At 42.5% G+C, this 20,368-nt stretch overlaps 1 protein-coding gene across 2 annotated transcripts in view; it reads right to left on the bottom strand.

The window, feature by feature from the left end:
- LOC311109018 (anion exchange protein 2-like) overlaps nucleotides 1-20,368 on the bottom strand; it is a 50,878-nt gene that overhangs the window by 18,110 nt on the left and 12,400 nt on the right. For both annotated transcript variants that reach the window (XM_084151802.1, XM_084151801.1), the window contains exons 4-7: nucleotides 9,368-9,492; nucleotides 8,174-8,373; nucleotides 3,277-3,413; nucleotides 1,075-1,255 (exon numbers count right to left, since the gene is read on the bottom strand). In XM_084151802.1, coding sequence (XP_084007928.1) covers nucleotides 1,075-1,255; nucleotides 3,277-3,413; nucleotides 8,174-8,373; nucleotides 9,368-9,492 — 643 coding nt within the window. The remainder of the gene's footprint in view (nucleotides 1-1,074; nucleotides 1,256-3,276; nucleotides 3,414-8,173; nucleotides 8,374-9,367; nucleotides 9,493-20,368) is intronic.

Genomic DNA, 20,368 nt, shown 5'->3' with positions numbered 1-20,368 from the left:
GGATGGCGCCAGGTTTTCTTCAGACGTGACGATTGGCATTCTGGCCAAAGAGTTCAATCTTGATCCACAATCTTGGTTTCATCAGAACAGATAATCTTTTCTCATGGTCTAAGAGTCCTTTAGGTGCCTTTTGGCAAACTCCAAGCGGCTGTCATGTGCCTTTTACTGAGGAGTGGCTTCTGTCTGGCCACTCCAACATAAAGGCCTGATTGGTGGAGTGCTGCAGAGATGGTTGTCCTTCTGGAAGGTTCTCCCATCTCCACAGAGGTACACTGGAGCTCTGTCAGAGTGACCATTGGGTTCTTGGTCACCTCCCTGACCAAGGCCCTTCTCCCCCGATTGCTCAGTTTGGCAGTGCGGCCAACTCTAGGAAGAGTCTTGGTGGTTCCAAACTTCTTCCATTTAAGAATTATGGAGGCCACTGTGTTCTTGGGGACCTTCAATACTGCAGGAAATGTTTCGGTACCCTTTCCCAGATCTGTGCCTCGACACAATCCTGTCTCGGAGCTCTATGGACAATTCCTTCAACCTCATGGCTTGGTTTTTGCTCTGACATGTACTGTCAACTGTGGGATCTTATATAGACAGGTGTGTGCTTTTCCAAATTATGTCCAATCAATTGAATTTACCACAGGTGGACTCCAATCAAGTTGTAGAAACATCTCAAGGATGATCAATGGAAACAGGAGGGTCTGAATACTTATGTAAATAAGGTATTTATATAAAAGAAAAAAGAAAAAATTATAGAACCCTGTTTTCGCTTTGTCATTATGGGGTATTGTGTGTAGATTGATGAGGGAAATGTTTTATTTAATCAATTTTAGAATAAGGCTGTAACGTAACAAAATGGGGAAAATATCAAGGGGTCTGAATACGTTCCGAATGCACTGTATATATATCTGGAATATGAAAAAAACATATTTAAACAAATATTGGGAGCAGCAGCAACGATTTAGGGGTGGCGGCAACGATTCATATAGGGGAAACACTGCACACAGAGTCTCCTTTCTCTAAACACACACAATCGCTCCCTCTCTCTCCCTCCTCTCCCTCAGTCTCTTCTCTCTCTCCTACCATGGGAGATGGTCTTGCGGAGCTCCAGCAGGCTGCGGAAGGAGAGCGAGGCCACGTGGGGTTTGCCCCAGCGGTCAGTCTCCTCCTCCACGTCCTCCTCAAACTTGATCCAACGGGCCGTCTCCCGCCACTGCATCTCCTGGTTCTTATCCATGATAAGCTCGTTCAGCTCCACAAACACCTGAGAGGGGAGACAGGCTGAATTTAAAGGGATAGTACACCCAAATTACAAAATGACATTGGTTACTTTACCCTGTAAATCAGTCTATGGACAAGATAAGAGAGCACTCCCTGCATTTGTTTTGTATACCTGGCCGGTGGCCACTGCATCCAATTGCAAACATTTTTTTAGCATGTTTGTCCAAAAACCAATGCAAGTCAATATTCTTGATATTAGCATTTTCCTTGTATGCCCATAGACATTACATTTTACATTTTAGTCATTTAGCAGACGCTCTTATCCAGAGCGATTTACAGTTAGTGAGTTTATACATTTTTCATACTGGAGTCTGAATTGTAAATGTTCAAGCCAGCATCTCCTTCAATCCAAGTTATCATTGAGCAATTCTGATTAGATTCAGTGAGGATCCGAATAGCTGAACTATCAGGAGAAATTGTTTTCAGTATGCTTAATGTGGCTGTATCTGCTTCTGATTTGATTATTCTCCAAATGTTGTTTTAGAATTAACGCTAGCTGTTCTCAGGCTCATGCTGTTTCTTTGAAGACAGTCAAAAATAATTATATAATAGAACTATATGTATATGTAATTGCTTATCTAGTTTCACTCTTCAAAGTGTGAAGTGTGAAAGTAGTTGGCACTGGTCCTTGAACCTATTGACTTCTTAAAACCATGAAAGCTGCATCAGACCTGGACTCAAATGCTATTTGAAGTCATTTCAAATACTTTATCTGTGCTTGATTGAGCTTGCCTGGATTAATGGACCAATAGAATAGTCAAAAAACTGCAAACCCGTCCATCTGACATTCCAGACATTAAACTCTCAAAGTATTTGAAAGATTTCAAATAGTACTTGTACCCAGGTCTGCGCTGCATGTTGACATCAAACAGAAACACACTCACCAGTGTTACTCGGTTATATTAATAACAAATATGCAATGACATTTTCCACAATGCCAATACACTTCTCAAATATAGGCAGTGGCAAATAGCCTAAGCAACATGCAAATGCAACATTTCAGTGAAAACCATTTTTATGAGCTCAATAGATGCTCTGTTTAAATTAGGTTTTTCTCACATATCCACAAACTGTGATGAGTAAAACTACAGTAGAAACTATCATGAGTAGAAACACAGTATTACACCATACAGCCTTATCACTTCACAAAAGGCTGGTTAAAGATAAACCAATCGAACTCCATGCTGATGAGTTAGTGATACCCAATCCATCACTACCTGTTTTAGTACCAAGCCAACAACACAACTAATGATTATCGAGTAACCATACTGCACCTACCCTCACGTGCAGACCCGTCGCTACATGCACACACACACTCCTGGAACATGTATTTGGCCGGCTAAGCCGCCTCACCTTCTGGGGCCGGGCCATTTGGCCGGAGTAGTCCAGTATGACCATGCCGTCTGGCCGGGAGGCAGAACGGTACAGAACCACTGGCGGTAACGACTGGAAGGAGCGAGAGGGTGGAGGAGGCGTGGGCTCAACATACTGACAACTAACACTGATCCGCGCACAGAGCAGGGGACTCTTACATCTACCCCCCACACACTCGTTACCCTGTGATAAACCTGTTGTTTACCTGGCTGCTGGGGACCTGTGTGTATGTGTTAATAAAACAGGGCTCCCTCTCTCAGGGAGAACCCAGTGTCTCCTTACATGAGCTCTTCTCTGCCCCTGTCTTTTGCGTGTGTGAAAGGAAAGAACTCATTCATAAAAAATGTATTGTGTCCTGCCCACTCTCCCATCCACAAAATTCAGAGGGGGAATATTTTTGCTGGATTTTCCAGTTGATGTTCCAATTTTAGTTGTATTTATTTGTTTAAATATGGATCAAGAAGCAATTAACCACATTTACTTTTAAACCATCCTTGCCAAAAACATCAGCAAATCCATGAAAACCATCTGATAAATAAAACTCAATCATATCTGAAACAAGGGATGTGACAATGTGTCCCAACATCAGCAAAGGAGTGGGTACTACAGGTAGTATTTTCCGTCGCTCACCTCATGTGGGGTCCGGTCCTTTTTGTGGCTGCGTGTGCTGGGCTCCTTGTGGTCCTTGCCGACATGCACCACTTGGCCTTTGGTGCTCTTTCTGACCAGGTGTCTCCGTACCCCAGGAACATCCTCAAAACGATGGCCTAAGGAGAGAGAGGAGAGGTAACAACATGAAATGATCAAGTATTGGTCACCCCCATCCATTGTAGAGTTGCAGCTTTTTCCCCAGACAGTGGTCTGCCCAACACTGAGCTCTTGGCTCTGTGACGGCCCCCACCATCCCAATACCAGATCACATCTCAGAGTCCCACAGTCGCAGAGGCCAGGCTGTTGCTTTGTTCACCTGGCACTGCTGTGGGGTTGGGTTTAGGGTTTAATATTTTCCCGGTATTTTACAAATGTTCCATCCCGAGAACAAATCACTTTTCTCCCAGGTAACCAGGTATTTCCCGCCAAAACCGCAAGTGTCATTCTAAACCATATACAGCATATAAATGTCTGGATTTGATTAGAGTTTTGAGCGGCATGAAAATTCAAGCCTGATACTATCTGAGCCCTACATTAAATAAATGTTATGAGCCCAATCCCAAAAAAGCCCAAATGATTGTGCCGTTATCCAATACATATGATAGGCTATAGGCTACCGTACATTACGCATGACAGAAAAACATAAAAGCCCATAGATGTATGCTCTCTTGGGTAAATAAATGAAACAAGCTCCAGTAATCTTTTTGAGTGTGGACTGTATTCCTGTACTGTATTGTATTATACTGTATCATATGGACTGGAATTTCTGGGTTAGATTTTTGAATGACTACCTCATCTCTGTATCCCACACATATAATTATCTGTAAGGTCCCTCAGTCGAGCAGTGAATTTCAAACAGATTCAACCACAAAGACCAGGGAGGTTTTCCAATGCCTCGTAAAGAAGGGCACCTATTGCTACAGTGCCTTCAGAAAGTATTCATACCCCTTGACTTATTCCACATTTTGTTGTGTTACAGCCTGAATTCAAAATTGATTCAATATTTGTGGACTTTGTGGTTGAATCTGTGTTTGAAATTCACTGCTCGAATTGTATGTGTGGAGTACAGCGGTGTAACACAAACATCTATTTAAATAATTTTAAATTCAGGCTGTAACACAACACAATGTGAAATAAATAAGTCAAGGAGGGCTATGATAATACGTCGCAAAGGCACAGAATATATAGCGGCCAAATACATTTGCACACTTACACTTTTCTTAAAGCTGCAATATGTAACTTTTTGGACGACCCGACCAAATTCACTTAGAAATGTGTCATTCTCATTAAAAGAAAGTCTAAGATGTGATAGGATCTGTTGTTGTATGCACACTATTTCTATACTTTCATTTTTTTGCATATTTTACTTTGTTTTGCACACCAGCTTCAAATAGCTGAAAATACAATATTTTGGGCTATGTAAAATCTATTTCACAGCTGTTTAGAAGGTATAATGATTCTCTACACTATACCTGCTTGTTTTGTCACAAATTAAGCGAACTATTAGAATTTTGGCAACCAGGAAATGGTGGAGCGATTTCTGCATAGTCCATCTTTAAAGAATTCCCTATTTCTTCTCAAATAAGTTGAAAAATAATGTGTTCTCCATACCTTGCTATTGGATTCATTGCAGAATTACCCACTTTATTTTTCTAAACTTAAGTTTACAATATTAATTTAGAAAATAAAGACATGGCATGTAGGAAATCATTGGCACCCCAGAGCAAGTACTCGGTTACACAGCCTTTGGCCAAGATAACTACAGACAAACGCTTCTTGTAGCCATCAATGAGCTTGCTGCAACTTTCTACTAGCAATTTGTCCCACTTTTCAGCAGCAAACTTCTCTAATTCTTCAATGTTTGAGAGCTCTTGCCATAGGTAATGGATGTGATTCAGATCTGTACTCTTCGTTGGCCACTCCAGAACAGTCCAGCGTTTCTTCTTGAACAACTTCAGGGTACTTTGATGTGTGTTAGGGGGTTGTCCTGCTGGAAGATCCACAACCTTCATCAGACAAACAGTTTTTGGACAGTGGGTTGAACATTGCACTCCAAAAACACAGAGACCTTTATATTTTATTTTTTCCAACTCATTTGTTGGCCGTTATCTTGGCCAAAGGCGGTGCAACCAAGTACTAGCGCCGGTGTGCCAATAATTGTATTTGTTAAATTAAAATCATTAACTTAAGTTCACAAAAATAAAATTGGTTTTGCAATGTTGAAAATCCAATAAAGTGAGGAGAGCAAACTTTTTTTGAATTTCAACTTATTTTAGAAGAAATAGGGAATTATTTAAGAAAAGTGCAAGGGTGCCAATATATTTGGCTGCAACTGTAAATATATTAATCTCTAACAGAATTACCTATTTTTGATGCAATGGAGAGAGCCAAACACCGTTCTCACGTGAGCACCGATTTAAAGCAACGATACTCGAGTTATTTAAAGCAACGATATTCAAAGGATAGGCTGTTTTAAAACTCTGCAGATGCAATTTTTTTAGAATAAGGTGACCCCCTGAAAAGCAGATGGAGATGTGTAAATTAGATGCACATTCAGTTATATTAGTCCTAATATTACTGTAGCATAGGCTATGACAGTCTGGATAATGAGGCTGGATGGCATAGACTATGCTACAGCAAATGTACCTGTCACGAGAAAAAAAGTTACCCACTGATGAAATGATCCATGCATTGTGAACTGCATATGAGATGCGCTGTCTGTCCCCACCCTGAGCGTTGATGATTGATCATGCAGATAGCAGAGAAGGCCGTAGAGAAGACCGATATAGACATTGCATATAACTTCACTGTTCCTTTTCACGTCAAGCTGTTCATATAAATAATTTATTATAATTTACCGGTTTCTCGCAGTTATTGATCCTGGGAAACGGGAGTGGGTTTGGGCGGGAAATCTCAGTAACCCGGTTCACACTATTAAACCCTAGTTGGGTTACCAGGCTTGCCGCAAACCAAGGACAGTCTGGAAAATGGGTTCGGCAGGTAGCTTAGTGGGTAAGACCGTTGTGCCAGTAACCGAAAGGTCGCTGGTTCTAATCCCCGAGCCGACTAGGTGTCGATGTGCCCTTAAGCAAGGCACTTAACCCAAATTGCTCCCGTAAGTCGCTCTGGATAAGAGTGTCTGCTAAATGACTAAAATGTCAATGTAATAATGAGGCTGGATGGCAGAGAGCTGGTCGGATACATCTCAGAGGGAAGGCGGCAAAAGGTGTGGATGATCCTGTCAGAGGTAGGAACTAACCTTACCTTTGTCAGTGGGCTCCTTCCCCGTTTGAGAAACACCCTGGTCGTTGAGCACCTTCATCAATTCATCACCTAAAACTGAGGGTGTAGAAAAATGACAGCATTTCTCCTAAAGAACGAGTTGTCCTGTACGTCCTTGGAAAACTCCGCGAGTGAAACTGGAGAGGAACGAAGTATCATCTTCTGTCATTTGAGCCTCGTTCATTGTCTGGGTTTCAATGTAAGGTGTCGCTGTACCTTGTCAGACCTTGGGGCTTTGTCCACTGGAACCGTTCATCCGCCTTAGAGGCTTCACAATGTGTCGGACTCCAGTTGCGCGCGTGTGGGTGTCTGGGAAGTCCTGAAGTGGGACTCGGCCAGGGCAAGGTTGGCACTCTTGAAGGAGAGGAGCTTGGAGGTGGGCATAGAGCTGGCATGGGAATGAGGAACCGTGACCTCTACCATCTCAAGCTCCAGTCCAGGACTGCAGGAAAAAGTTGCCATTCCTTGACCCCCACCTGACCTGGTTAGGGTAGAAACTGTCCAAGCGCATTAGCTAGTGGAGGTGCTAACAGATGGAGGGTTGAACAAAAGGGGAAGGAGACAGTGATCTAATAATTCAGATCGTTGAGCAGCGGCCAGCCGCAGAGTCACTTTCCCAGGCTGCTTTGCAGTGTTGGGAAGCAGATAAAAGAAGATCCACACGAGGAGACTCCTGATGCGGTCAGGGACCCTCACAAAGGCCACACCCTCTATGTCACGTAGCCCCATGTTGGCACTGGACCTACATCAGATCATCTCCATGCAATTCAGCTTCCCCCACAGTTTTATTGGCACTTATGACTTGGGGGTTGTGAACCAGAGGGGCAGCTTTCTCAATTAGCCACCGGGTTGACTCGGGCCTGGTTCCAGGGGCCTCAGTTTACAGCGGGAACAGGCTAATTTAATTAGAGGACTTCGCTCCTATTCTGTCAATGTCCGCCACACTCTCTGATAAGCTGCCACTGTCCGCTGAGGGGTCGAGCCCCTGACGTAAATCACCCCTGGTGCCACTGGAGCTGGGGACGTCACAGGACAATGGGGGGGTTGGGGGGGAGCACACTGACTCATAGTGCCCCTCATTAATGTACCCGTGTGCCCCCTTATTTCTCTATGTTTAGGGCATTCCGACCTTCAGTGGAGCCAAAGACTATTTTCTTCACACAAGCATACACACACACACACACACACACACACACACACACACACACACACACAGCTGCACACACACGAAGAGCAAGATATTAAGCACTTGATGAAGTAAAATGTAAAAAATACATCTTTAAAAATTAATCTGGCACAGTAGCCTGAGTGAACACTAAGGTCAGGGAGAGTTTAGATTCTTAGGTCAGGGAGAGTTTAGTTCAGAGTACTGGGCTTCCGAATAAATATCCAAATGGACAAAACAGCCCTTAAAATGTAGAAGTTTGAACATAACATGCTGTCTAAACAAAGAGAGAATCCACATGTCGTCTTGGCTCTGAATTAAATGATATCTACAACCGTGCAATTAAAGTAAGCACTAAAACATTGCTTCAGTGGAGAACAAGGGCTGAACATGAAGTGACTGAGGCTGGCAATATTTCTCAAGACTCACTTTTGATCCCATCCAGGTCGGCGGAGGCCAGTGTCTGCGCCTCGCTCTCGTCTGTGGGGATGCGCTCGTACTTGGCCTGCTCGGTGCCAGTCATGTTGCCCGTGCGCCGGCGCTCCTGCAGGTCGTAGCTGCGGCTGGCCACGCGGATCAGAGGGGTGGGTTCGGACGGGTCACTGCTGGACGAGGCCGGACAGGGCTTTCTGGGAGAGGAGAGAAAGAAATTAGAGAGTTAATAACTTTAAGGTCAACAAAAGATTAGATGTGAACCTGGAGTGAGCTACACAACATAACTACATCTAGGAGACTGGGCCAGTAAATGACAAAATTCACATGTTCTGAGATACAAAAGGAGAATGGTTTGTTGGTCTCCCTCTACACGATAGCTACATTATCAAACATACAGAAAAGCTCATTTCACAGGAGAATAAAAAACACTTAATCAAATGAAATCATTCTGAATGTAGCTATCGACAAACTAAAGATTGAAAATGCCCAATAAGAATTCATCCGTCCAGGCAGATCCTTCCGACACCAAAAAACACTCAGTGTCTCCAAAAAGCTGGTAGTTTCAGAAAACAACTATATTCCAAAGATCCCTCTGCTGTCAGAATATTCCACTTGGTTGACACCTCTACCTTCCAATGTGTAGTGTGCAGTTTTAGGAGTAGTAGAAGGAAGTCCACAGAGTGATATTACAGCAGACTTGAGAAAGGAGATGAAAGGGGAGCCCACAAAGTTTTATGCCAGACCCAGACAAGACAAAGCACTAATGTGTCCTGAGACTAAATGCCATAGGTGGAGGGTCGGGAGGAGAGGTGTGTTAGTAGGAAGGGTTGGTGTTCTCTATGGAGACAGACAGGTGAAATATGGCTCTTTGTTCTTGCTTGGGGAATCAGGCCCTATTAGATCAGCACCCTGCAGGCTGCCTGGATGCCTGGGACATGGTAACGTTAAGTGTGTCCCGGCCGGCACTACGGGACACGTGGGCGACAGACACACACACGCACACAACCTCTTTCATCCAATCAGCGAATGAGAAAGCCTCAAAGCGAGCAGTATCAGGCTACGTGCTACAAAAGAGTCCTTGCTGTGCTGTGCCGCAAAGGAGGGTGACACTCTTCAACTGCCAAAAATTCTCTCACCCGATCACATCATTATGGTTATAATGAAATGAAAATGGGGAGGTGTACTCACTCTGTGGAGGTGGCATCTTCAGGTTCGGTGCTCACGCCAGACTGGGGAACAACCTCCAGCCCTCGGGCAGGGTGGGGGATGTCTGTGGTAGGTGTGGCCAGGCGATCTTCATCTGACAGAAAGAACTATGGAAGGAGAGAGAGGGCCTTGGTTACATTTAGGACTTAGACACTACCTGAGTTGAGAAGACTGAGTGTACTATATATATATATATATATATATATATATATATTCATTCAACACAGAGTATTGAAAATAACTACTATATGGTTTATATGAAAAAATAAATGAAAAAATATGCAGACATTTGGCAAATAAATAGGCTTTTAAAATAATTCAGGATTTCTTTAACATTTCCAGAATGAAATAAAACTTCATGAGAAAAGCTTGGGGGTGATGTCTGGGACAACTAATGTTGTATGCATATGTTCACACCATCACCGTTTAAAACCAGTCATGTTTTATGGCAGAACACAATAGTTGTCAGTGGCATATCAATGTAACCCCAAACCATAAATGATTACGCTTGTGTTGAAATATTCATTGTGGAAAATATGACAGAGAGATTCAATCTGTTGAACCACAGCCCCACCGCAAAAAAACATGTCAGTGTCCTAAATGGAACCCTATTCCCTATATAGTGCACTACTTTTTTTACCAGGACCCTGGTCAAAAACAGTGTCCTAAATAGGGAATAGGGTGCCATCAGCTGTGTAAGATATGCATATTGCCGTTTCGCTAAACCGCCTTTAGTTAATGTGAATCCTGTTACAAACAGAACAACTGACAGAGATAGAAGTGAATAGTCAAGCAAATTAGAAAACAAGAAAGATGTCCAAGCAAACCGGGAACATTCCCAGAACATTAGATACGATTCTAATTAAGTTATAGTTAGGGTTTTCTAACATTAGGATGATAACATCCCAAAAATATTATTTTTTAAAAGATTTTGTTATGAAATATCCTTGGAACGTTCTCCTAATATTCACTAAAATGTTGTGCACAACATCTGTTACAACCACCACAGAACATGTCCCTCCCACATTCTGAAATTGCAGTTTTGTCCTCCCCCAGTTTTATTACATTTACATTTTTGTCATTTAGCAGAGGGTCTTATCCAGAGCAACTTACAGTTAGTGAGTGCATATATTTATATATGTATTTTTTCTACTTTTTTTATTTTTATTATTTGCAATGTGACACAAAAAGCTGCAACCGGGTGCTTTCACACAGCCTGTCAACACGCTCTGTGGTGTCCGCGCGGTCCTAAATGCCGATGGCTGAACACTCCAAACAGGCTACCCTCCGAATGGTCGGGTAGTGTTCAGCCATCGGGATTTAGGACCGCGCGGACACCACAGAGCGTGGCTATTATTACTATCTAACAGCTGTGGTTTGTACGGAAATGTTTTGTAGCCTTTGTTTTGTCCCGTTTCAGAAGTAAATGAACTTGGCAAGCTTTCGCCAGTTGATGTACGGCTAGAGAGAGAGCTGGCCAAAAGATGGCTAACGTTAGCAATTATTTCTGCCTCAATTACACTAGACCTGAATCAAACTATGAAACTATCAGCCAAACGATTGAAGATTGATATTCTGACGTTTTTTCAGTGCACTGTGAGTTTTGTTAGTCAGTATAGCAATGTAACATTATTAAACGGTCAGTTTCCCTTGCAAATTCCCTACTTTTCACACTGACACAGTAATAAACAGCTCTAACGTTACAGGCGTCACGGTCATGGTGCACAGTAGAGGTGTGCGCGGGACCAATTTCTTCACCCGCTACCGCCCGTACCCACTGGCTTTCTGTCCGACTCCCACCCACTACCGCAAGAACTGGTCTCAAACCCAACCGCAGTACCGCAATGTTATTTTAGGCTTATGTGACGCAGCTCACCTGCCAGCCATGGTCCCAGCAATTTTGCGTCCTAAAGGCAATATCAAATGCGCAAAAATAACTTAAACAGGTTAAATTACCTGAGATTCTCACATGGCCTTTATATTGTATTACTGGGCTATATCTGCCAATATGTTAGATGTAGTTTGAAGACCGCAGAGTTGGAGAGACTTACACTTTCTCTTGAGCTAACCTTTAGGAGAGGGAAGATTTTCAGACTGAGAAATAAGGGTGTTCAATATTTAGGCCTATTTCTATGCAATGTAGTAAGTTATAGCCTAATCATATACCTATTTAGGAAGTACATTTCCTTGGAAAGATAACTGCCCCTTGCTTCTCCGCCCATGCGTAGGCTATAGCCTACTCTATTTAATTCAGACCACATGCGCACCTGATCTCGCAGGTATGGCTACTGAACTGGAAGCAGCAAGAATGACGACAGCGACACTTGCTACATTTTGCATAGTCCTATAGGTTATAGCCTACCGTTTAGGAGGAGGATTTGCAGGCAGAGACAAATAAATGGGTAATCAATATTTATTTAAAATGAAAAGGTGCAACGCTCGCTCACCATAGTAGCCTAACCAATGTGCGCGTTGTGCCCTTTCCTTTAACAATGATGATTACATTTTTTGATTGCACTTCGACTCTCGTTGATTGAGCGTTCTCCACTTCTTTCCATTATCAATATTTATTTACAGACACTGTAGTAAACTAGTCTAATATTTAACCATTATCAATGTTTATTTAGACACTAGTAAACTACAGCGTAATCATTTTTCAGTTAATTTCATATTCAAGTTAACTGCCACGTGATTCTATTTCAATGAGACCACACATACTAGGCACACTTGAACTCTCACGCCCAACTAGGAGAGGTAGGCTACTGAAGTTGAAGCAGCGAATTGACTGTGTGAATAATGCGAAACATTTGCTTTTAATACAATTGATAGGTTAACGCATATAAAGCAGAAAGAGGACCGTTTCAAAATAATCTGTGGGACAACAATAATATTTTCATCCCAAAGTCGTCTGTCTGACCACCGCAGCATGAAAAACGCCGACCGCACCGCAATGATCTCCGACAGTAGGTCCGTAGGTCCCACAGGCACCCCCCGGGAATCCAGCCCTCTAGTGCAGTCAATACACAACATTATACTCATCATGTCTTAGCAGGGTCAGACAGCCAGGGAAGACCAGTCCACGGAGCTCAGGTGAATTTTGCAGTAGGCCTATATTAACAATATCAGTGAACGATACAACGTTTTTTTTTTTGAATTGATGGGTAGACCTACAGTAGCTACAGGACATCAGTTTCAGCTTAAAGCTACAGTCTGGGATCTGGGAATAATGGTGATTTCAATTATTGAACCAATGATTATATTCTTGGATAATATAATGTATAAATGTACACCAAGGTCATTCTTTGTCATGTCTCATTTTAGGAGGATCAGATGGTGATAGGGGCCTCAGCAGGGTCAGGCAGCCAGGGAAGACCAGTCTGTGATGAGGAGAGGTGAATTTTTGCACAAACAACACTTTATTCTCTTGGTGCAGCAAACACTGGACAAGCCAGATACTATTTTAAGGCAGTCTGACAAACCTCCAAAGTTGATTTCCAAACTGTATCAAGGGCTGATAGAGGCTTTTCCCGATGACACAAAACATGTTAAAACAAAAATTTGAGGAAGACCTGGTAGAAGCTATTGATGTTGATGAATGGATACAGATATATTTGAATGCCCAGTCACGTTCATATCATCTCAGACATAAATTACTGCAGTTTAAGGCCATCCACAGAACGTACTATATGCCAGTGAAACTGAATTACATGCACTCAGAAATGGCATTCCTCTGCTGGAGGTGTAAAAAACAAAAGGGGACATATTTGCATATGTTATAGTCTTGTGAAGGCTGGCTGATTTCTGGCAGAGTTATTTTATCTCACCATGTCTACAGATTCTCCCTGTTTTTGTTTGCTTAGAAATGTTGATACTGGAGACTTATCTGAAGAAACTGTGTAACCAAGCATTTATAGCAGCTAAGATTTGATTTATTACAAGATTAAGGGTATACTGGGCAACTTTCTTAAGGTCTGGATGCCTTATATGGAATACAGTACGACTAAAGGAGTCTGTATTGAAAACATGCCCACGTCAGGGGAAATAACTATTTAGGGAATCCTTAGCTGCTGGGTTGCTCAGTCCTGGCCCTGGGGGTCTGCCGTCCTGTGGGTTGTCACTCTGGCCTTACACACCCAAAACCAATGGCCTTACACACCCGAAACCAATAATGAATGTTTCACTAAGATCCTAAAGCTGAGTGGGGTGTGTTGGGTTGGGGCGCTGCAGGGTGGTGGACCCCTAAAGGCAGGACGGGGCGACCCAGCTATATTGTGTGCAAGTAAAAAGAGCTCTACAGTACTATTAGTCCTATGAGATTAATTATATGGAGGATTTGCTGTTTCTGTGTGTTAATGTATATTTGAGGTGTATGTGGGGTTGTTGTTTAGTTTCCAAACCTGGGAATTTAAAAAATGAAAAGGTGTGAACTGGGAAGGAAATTGTGTTGGGAGAGAGTTGAGTTATTGACTACTGCAGGCAGCTCGGGCTGGCTGGTCGTTCTGTCTGAAATTTGATATAGAGGATGTCTTAATAAAGACAATTAAAGTCTTTGTATTTTTTCAAGAGTTTTTTTTCATTTGATAGGCTGTTGGTTAAAGGTGCAACAATATTTATTATTGAATTACCTTTGATCTAGTTCAGTCTTATTAAATCACATAAACATATGTAATAATTGTATTATGCATGGCTTGATGACTGTAGACATTTTGGCTTACTTTTTGTTCTAAATGGAGACAGCATATTGGATTGTGTAAAAATGCAGGAAATGAGCTTTAGATGGCCAAAGTAATTCTGGGGGAGGACAGACCCCCCGCCAGGTTATGTTCCCTGCACTTCTAAACCCAAAAAGGCACCCCTGCCCCATAATGTCAAAGTGGAATTATGTTTTTAGAAATGTTTATAAAATTAATAAAAAATGAGAAGCTGAAATGTCTTGAGTAAATAAGTATTCCACCCCTTTGTTTTGGCAAGCCTAAATAGGTTCAGGAGTAAAAATTAGCTTAAGTAACAAATTGCATGGACTCACAATGTGTGCAATAATAGTGTTAAACATGATTGTTGAATAACTACCTCATCTCTGTACCCCAAACATACAATTATCTGTAAGGTCCATTAGTCAAGTAGTGAATTTCAAATACAGATTCAACCACAAAGACCAGGGCGGTTTTTCTTCTCCAAAAGGTCAAGGGGTGTGAATACTTTCTGAAGGCACTGTATATACTGAAAAAAATAAGATGTAAGAGCTTCCCCGGTGGCACAGAGAATAAAAGACCAGGCTAGGGAACCAAACACTGAAGGTTCAAACCCCACATGTTCAGACTGTCAACGTATGAAGTGTAAAAAATAAAGATTGTGTTTGAATGGTTAAATACTGTTCAAATGTCCTATGAATGAAATTAAAATGATGTGTCTCTATATTACCTACATTCAGTGGCGACCCGTCATTCAGGGCAGGTGGGGCAGACCCCCACCTGTTTTGAGCCCCACCTGTTTAGCTAAAAAAATATATATATATATACACAGTGAGGGAAAAAAGTATTTGATCCCCTGCTGATTTTGTGATCAGTCTATCATTTTAAATGGTAGGTTTATTTGAACAGTGAGAGACAGAATAAGAAGAAAAAAATCCAGAAAAACGCATGTCAAAAATGTTATAAATTGATTTGCATTTTAATGAGGGAAATAAGTATTTGACCCCCTCTCAATCAGAAAGATTTCTGGCTCCCAGGTGTCTTTTATACAGGTAACGAGCTGAGATTAGGAACACACTCTTAAAGGGAGTGCTCCTAATCTCAGCTTGTTACCTGTATAAAAGACACCTGTCCACAGAAGCAATCAATCAATCACTTTCCAAACTCTCCACCATGGCCAAGACCAAAGAGCTCTCCAAGGATGTCAGGGACAAGATTGTAGACCTACACAAGGCTGGAATGGGCTACAAGACCATCGCCAAGCAGCTTGGTGAGAAGGTGACAACAGTTGGTGCGATTATTCGCAAATGGAAGAAACACAAAATAACTGTCAATCTCCCTCGGCCTGGGGCTCCATGCAAGATCTCACCTCGTGGACTTGCAATGATCATGAGAACGGTGAGGAATCTGCCCAGAACTACACGGGAGGATCTTGTCAATGATCTCAAGGCAGCTGGGACCATAGTCACCAAGAAAACAATTGGTAACACACTACACCGTGAAGGACTGAAATCCTGCAGCGCCCGCAAGGTCCCCCTGCTCAAGAAAGCACATATACAGGGCCGTCTGAAGTTTGCCAATGAACATCTGAATGATTCAGAGGAGAACTGGGTGAAAGTGTTGTGGTCAAATGAGACCAAAATGGAGCTCTTTGGCATCAACTCAACTCGCCATGTTTGGAGGAGGAGGAATGCTGCCTATGACCCCAAGAACACCATCATTATGCTTTGGGGGTGTTTTTCTGCTAAGGGGAGAGGACAACTTCACCGCATCAAAGACACATGTACCGTCAAATCTTGGGTGAGAACCTCCTTCCCTCAGCCAGGGCATTGAAAATGGGTTGTGGATGGGTATTCCAGCATGACAATGACCCAAAACACACAGCCAAGGCAACAAAGGAGTGGCTCAAGAAGAAGCACATTAAGGTCCTGGAGTGGCCTAGCCAGTCTCCAGACCTTAATCCCATAGAAAATCAGTGGAGGGAGCTGAAGGTTCGAGTTGCCAAACGTCAGCCTCGAAACCTTAATGACTTGGAGAAGATCTGCAAAGAGGAGTGGGACAAAATCCCTCCTGAGATGTGTGCAAACCTGGTGGCCAACTACAAGAAACGTCTGACCTCTGTGACTGCCAACAAGGGTTTTGCCAACAAGTACTAAGTCATGTTTTGCAGAGGGGTCAAATACTTATTTCCCTCATTAAAATGCAAATCAATTTATAAAATTTTTGACATGTGTTTTTCTGGATTTTTGTTGTTGTTATTCTGTCTCTCACTGTTCAAATAAACCTACCATTAAAATTATAGACTGATCATGTCTTTGTCAGTGGGCTGACTAGTCTCCCAGTATATATATATATATATACAGTGGGGAAAAAAAGTATTTAGTCAGCCACCAATTGTGCAAGTTCTCCCACTTAAAAAGATGAGAGAGGCCTGTAATTTTCATCATAGGTACAAGTCAACTAGGACAGACAAAATGAGGAAAAAAAATCCAGAAAATCACATTGTAGGATTTTTTATGAATTTATTTGCAAATTATGGTGGAAAATAAGTATTTGGTCAATAACAAAAGTTTCTCAATACTTTGTTATATACCCTTTGTTGGCAATGACACAGGTCAAACGTTTTCTGTAAGTCTTCACAAGGTTTTCACACACTGTTGCTGGTATTTTGGCCCATTCCTCCATGCAGATCTCCTCTAGAGCAGTGATGTTTTGGGGCTGTCGCTGGGCAACACAGACTTTCAACTCCCTCCAAAGATTTTCTATGGGGTTGAGATCTGGAGACTGGCTAGGCCACTCCAGGACCTTGAAATGCTTCTTACGAAGCCACTCCTTCGTTGCCCGGGCGGTGTGTTTGGGATCATTGTCATGCTGAAAGACCCAGCTACGTTTCATCTTCAATGCCCTTGCTGACGGAAGGAGGTTTTCACTCAAAATCTCACGATACATGGCCCCATTCATTCTTTCATTTACACGGATCAGTCGTCCTGGTCCCTTTGCAGAAAAACAGCCCCAAAGCATGATGTTTCCACCCCCATGCTTCACAGTAGGTATGGTGTTCTTTGGATGCAACTCAGCATTCTTTGTCCTCCAAACACGACGAGTTGAGTTTTTTACCAAAAAGTTATATTTTGGTTTCATATGACATTCTCCCAATCCTCTTCTGGATCATCCAAATGCACTCTAGCAAACTTCAGACGGGCCTGGACGGGCCGGGCCGGACATGTACTGGCTTAAGCAGGGGGACACGTCTTGCACTGCAGGATTTGAGTCCCTGGCGGCGTAGTGTGTTACTGATGGTAGGCTTTGTTACTTTGGTCCCAGCTCTCTGCAGGTCATTCACTAGGTCCCCCCGTGTGGTTCTGGGATTTTTGCTCACCGTTCTTGTGATCATTTTGACCCCACGGGGTGAGATCTTGCGTGGAGCCCCAGATCAAGGGAGATTATCAGTGGTCTTGTATGTCTTCCATTTCCTAATAATTGCTCCCACAGTTGATTTCCTCAAACCAAGCTGCTTACCTATTGCAGATTCAGTCTTCCCAGCCTGGTGCAGGTCTACAATTTTGTTTCTGGTGTCCTTTGACAGCTCTTTGGTCTTCGCCATAGTTGAGTTTGGAGTGTGACTGTTTGAGGTTGTGAACAGGTGTCTTTTATACTGATAACAAGTTCAAACAGGTGCCATTAATACAGGTAACAAGTGGAGGACAGAGGAGCCTCTTAAAGAAGAAGTTACAGGTCTGTGAGAGCCAGAAATCTTGCTTGTTTGTAGGTGACCAAATACTTATTTTCCACCATAATTTGCAAATAAATTCATAAAAAATCCTACAATGTGATTTTCTGGATTTCTTTTTCTCAATTTGTCTGTCATAGTTGACGTGTACCTATGATGAAAATTACAGGCCTCTCTCATCTTTTTAAGTGGGAGAACTTGCACAATTGGTGGCTGACTAAATACTTTTTTTCCCCACTGTGTATATATATATATATATATATATATATATATATATATATATATATATATATATATATATATACGGAAAGTATTCAGACCCCTTGACTTTTTCCACATTTTGTTTCGTTATAGCTTTATTCTAAAACATTTTTCCCTCATCAATCTACACACAATACCCCATAATGACAGAGCAAAAACAGGTGTAGACATTGTTTGCAAATGTATTAAAAATAAAAAACGGAAATATCACATTTAAATAAGTATTCAGACCCTTTACTCAGTACTTTGTTAAAGCACCTTTGGCAGCGATTACAGCATCGGATCTTCTTGGGTACGACGCTACAATCTTGGCACACATGTATTTGGGGAGTTTCTCCCATTCTTCTCTGCAGATGATCTCAAGATCTGTCAGGTTGGATGGGGAGCGTTGCTGCACAGCTATTTTCAGGTCTCTCCAGAGTTGTTCGATCGGGTTCAAGTACGGGCTCTGGCTGGGCCACTCAAGGACATTCAGAGACTTGTCCTGAAGCCACTCCTGCATTGTCTTGGCTGTGTGCTTAGGGTCCTGTTGGAAGGTGAACCTTTGTCCCAGTCCTGAGCGCTCTGGAGCAGGTTTTCATCAAGGATCTCTCTGTACCTTGATTGGTTAATCTTTCCCTCGATCCTGACTAGTCTCCCAGTCCCTGCCGCTGAAAAACATCCCCACAGCATGATGCTGCCACCACCATGCTTCACCGTAGGGATGGGGCCAGGTTTCCTCCAGACGTGACGATTGGCATTCAGACCAAAGACTTCAATGTTGGTTTCATCGGACCAGAGAATCTTGTTTCTCATGGTCTGAGAGTCCTTTAGGTGCCTTTTGGCAAACTCCAAGCAGGCTGTCATGTGCCTTTTACTGAAGAGTGGCTTCCGTCCGGCGACTCTACCATAAAGGTCTGATTGGTGGAGTACTGCAGAGATGGTTGTCCTTCTGGAAGGTTCTTCCATCTCCACAGAGAAACTCTGGAGCTCTGTCAGAGTGACCATCGCGTTCTTGGTCACCTCCCTGACTTAGGCCCTTCTCCCCCGATTGCTCAGTTTGGCTGGGCGGCCAGCTCTAGGAAGAGTCTTGGTGGTTCCAAACTTCTTCCATTTAAGAATGATGGCCACTGTGTTCTTGGGGACCTTCAATGCTCCAGACATTTTTTGGTACCCTACCCCAGATCTGTGCCTTGACACAATCCTGTCTCGGAGCTCTACGGACAATTCCTTCAACCTCATGGCTTGGTTTTTGCACTGACATGCACTGTCAACTGTGGGACCTTATATAGACAGGTGTGTGCCTTACCAAATCACGTCCAATCAATTCAATTTACCACAGTTTGATTACATTCAAGTTGTAGAAACATCAAGTATGATCAATGGAAACAGGATGCACCTGAGCTCAATTTCGAGTCTCATAGCAAATGGTCTGAATACTTACGTCAATAAGGTATTTCTGTTTTTTATTTGTAATAAATTAGCAAACATTTCTACAAACCTGTTATTGCTTTGTCTTTATGGGGTATGGTGTGTAGATTGATGAGAAGAAAACAAACATGTAATCCATTTTAGAATAAGGCTGTAACGTAACAAAATGTGGAAAAGGTCAAGGGGTCTGAATACTTTCCGAATGCACTGTATATACACTACCAGTCAAAGGTTTGGACACCTACTTATTCAAGGGTTTTTCTTTATTTTTACATTGTAGAATAATAGACATCAAAACTATGAAATAACACATATGGAATCATATAGCAACAAAAAAAAGTGTTAATCAAATCAAAATATATTTTATATTTGTGATTCTTCAAATAGCCACCCTTTGCCTTGATGTCAGCTTTGCACACTCTTGGCATTCTCTCATCCAGCTTCATGAGGAATGCATTTCAATTAACAGGTGTGCCTTGCTAAAAGTTAATTTGTGGAATTTAATGTGTTTGAGCCAATCAGTTGTGTTGTGACAAGGTAGGGGGGGTATACAGAAGATAGCCCTATTTGGTAAAAGACCAAGTCCATATTATGGCAAGAACAGCTCAAATAAGCAAAGAGAAACGACAGTCCATCATTACTTTAAGACATGAAGGTCAGTCAATACGGAACATTTCAAGAACTTTAAAAGTTTCTTCAAGTGGAGTCGCAAAAACCATCAAGCGCTATGATGAAACTGGCTCTCATGAGGACCGCCACAGGAATCTCCCGAGTGGCGCAGTGGTCTAAGGCACTGCATCGCAGTGCTAGCTGTGCCACTAGAGATCCTGGTTCGAATCCAGGCTCTGTCGTAGCCGGCCGCGACCGGGAGACCCATGGGGCGGCGCACAA

Source organism: Coregonus lavaretus, assembly GCF_964263955.1.
Source record: "Coregonus lavaretus genome assembly, chromosome: 34".
Classification (NCBI taxonomy): domain Eukaryota; kingdom Metazoa; phylum Chordata; class Actinopteri; order Salmoniformes; family Salmonidae; genus Coregonus; species Coregonus lavaretus.
The sequence above is the reverse complement of the archived record's forward strand: the minus strand, read 5'-3'. Positions and strand labels throughout refer to the sequence as shown.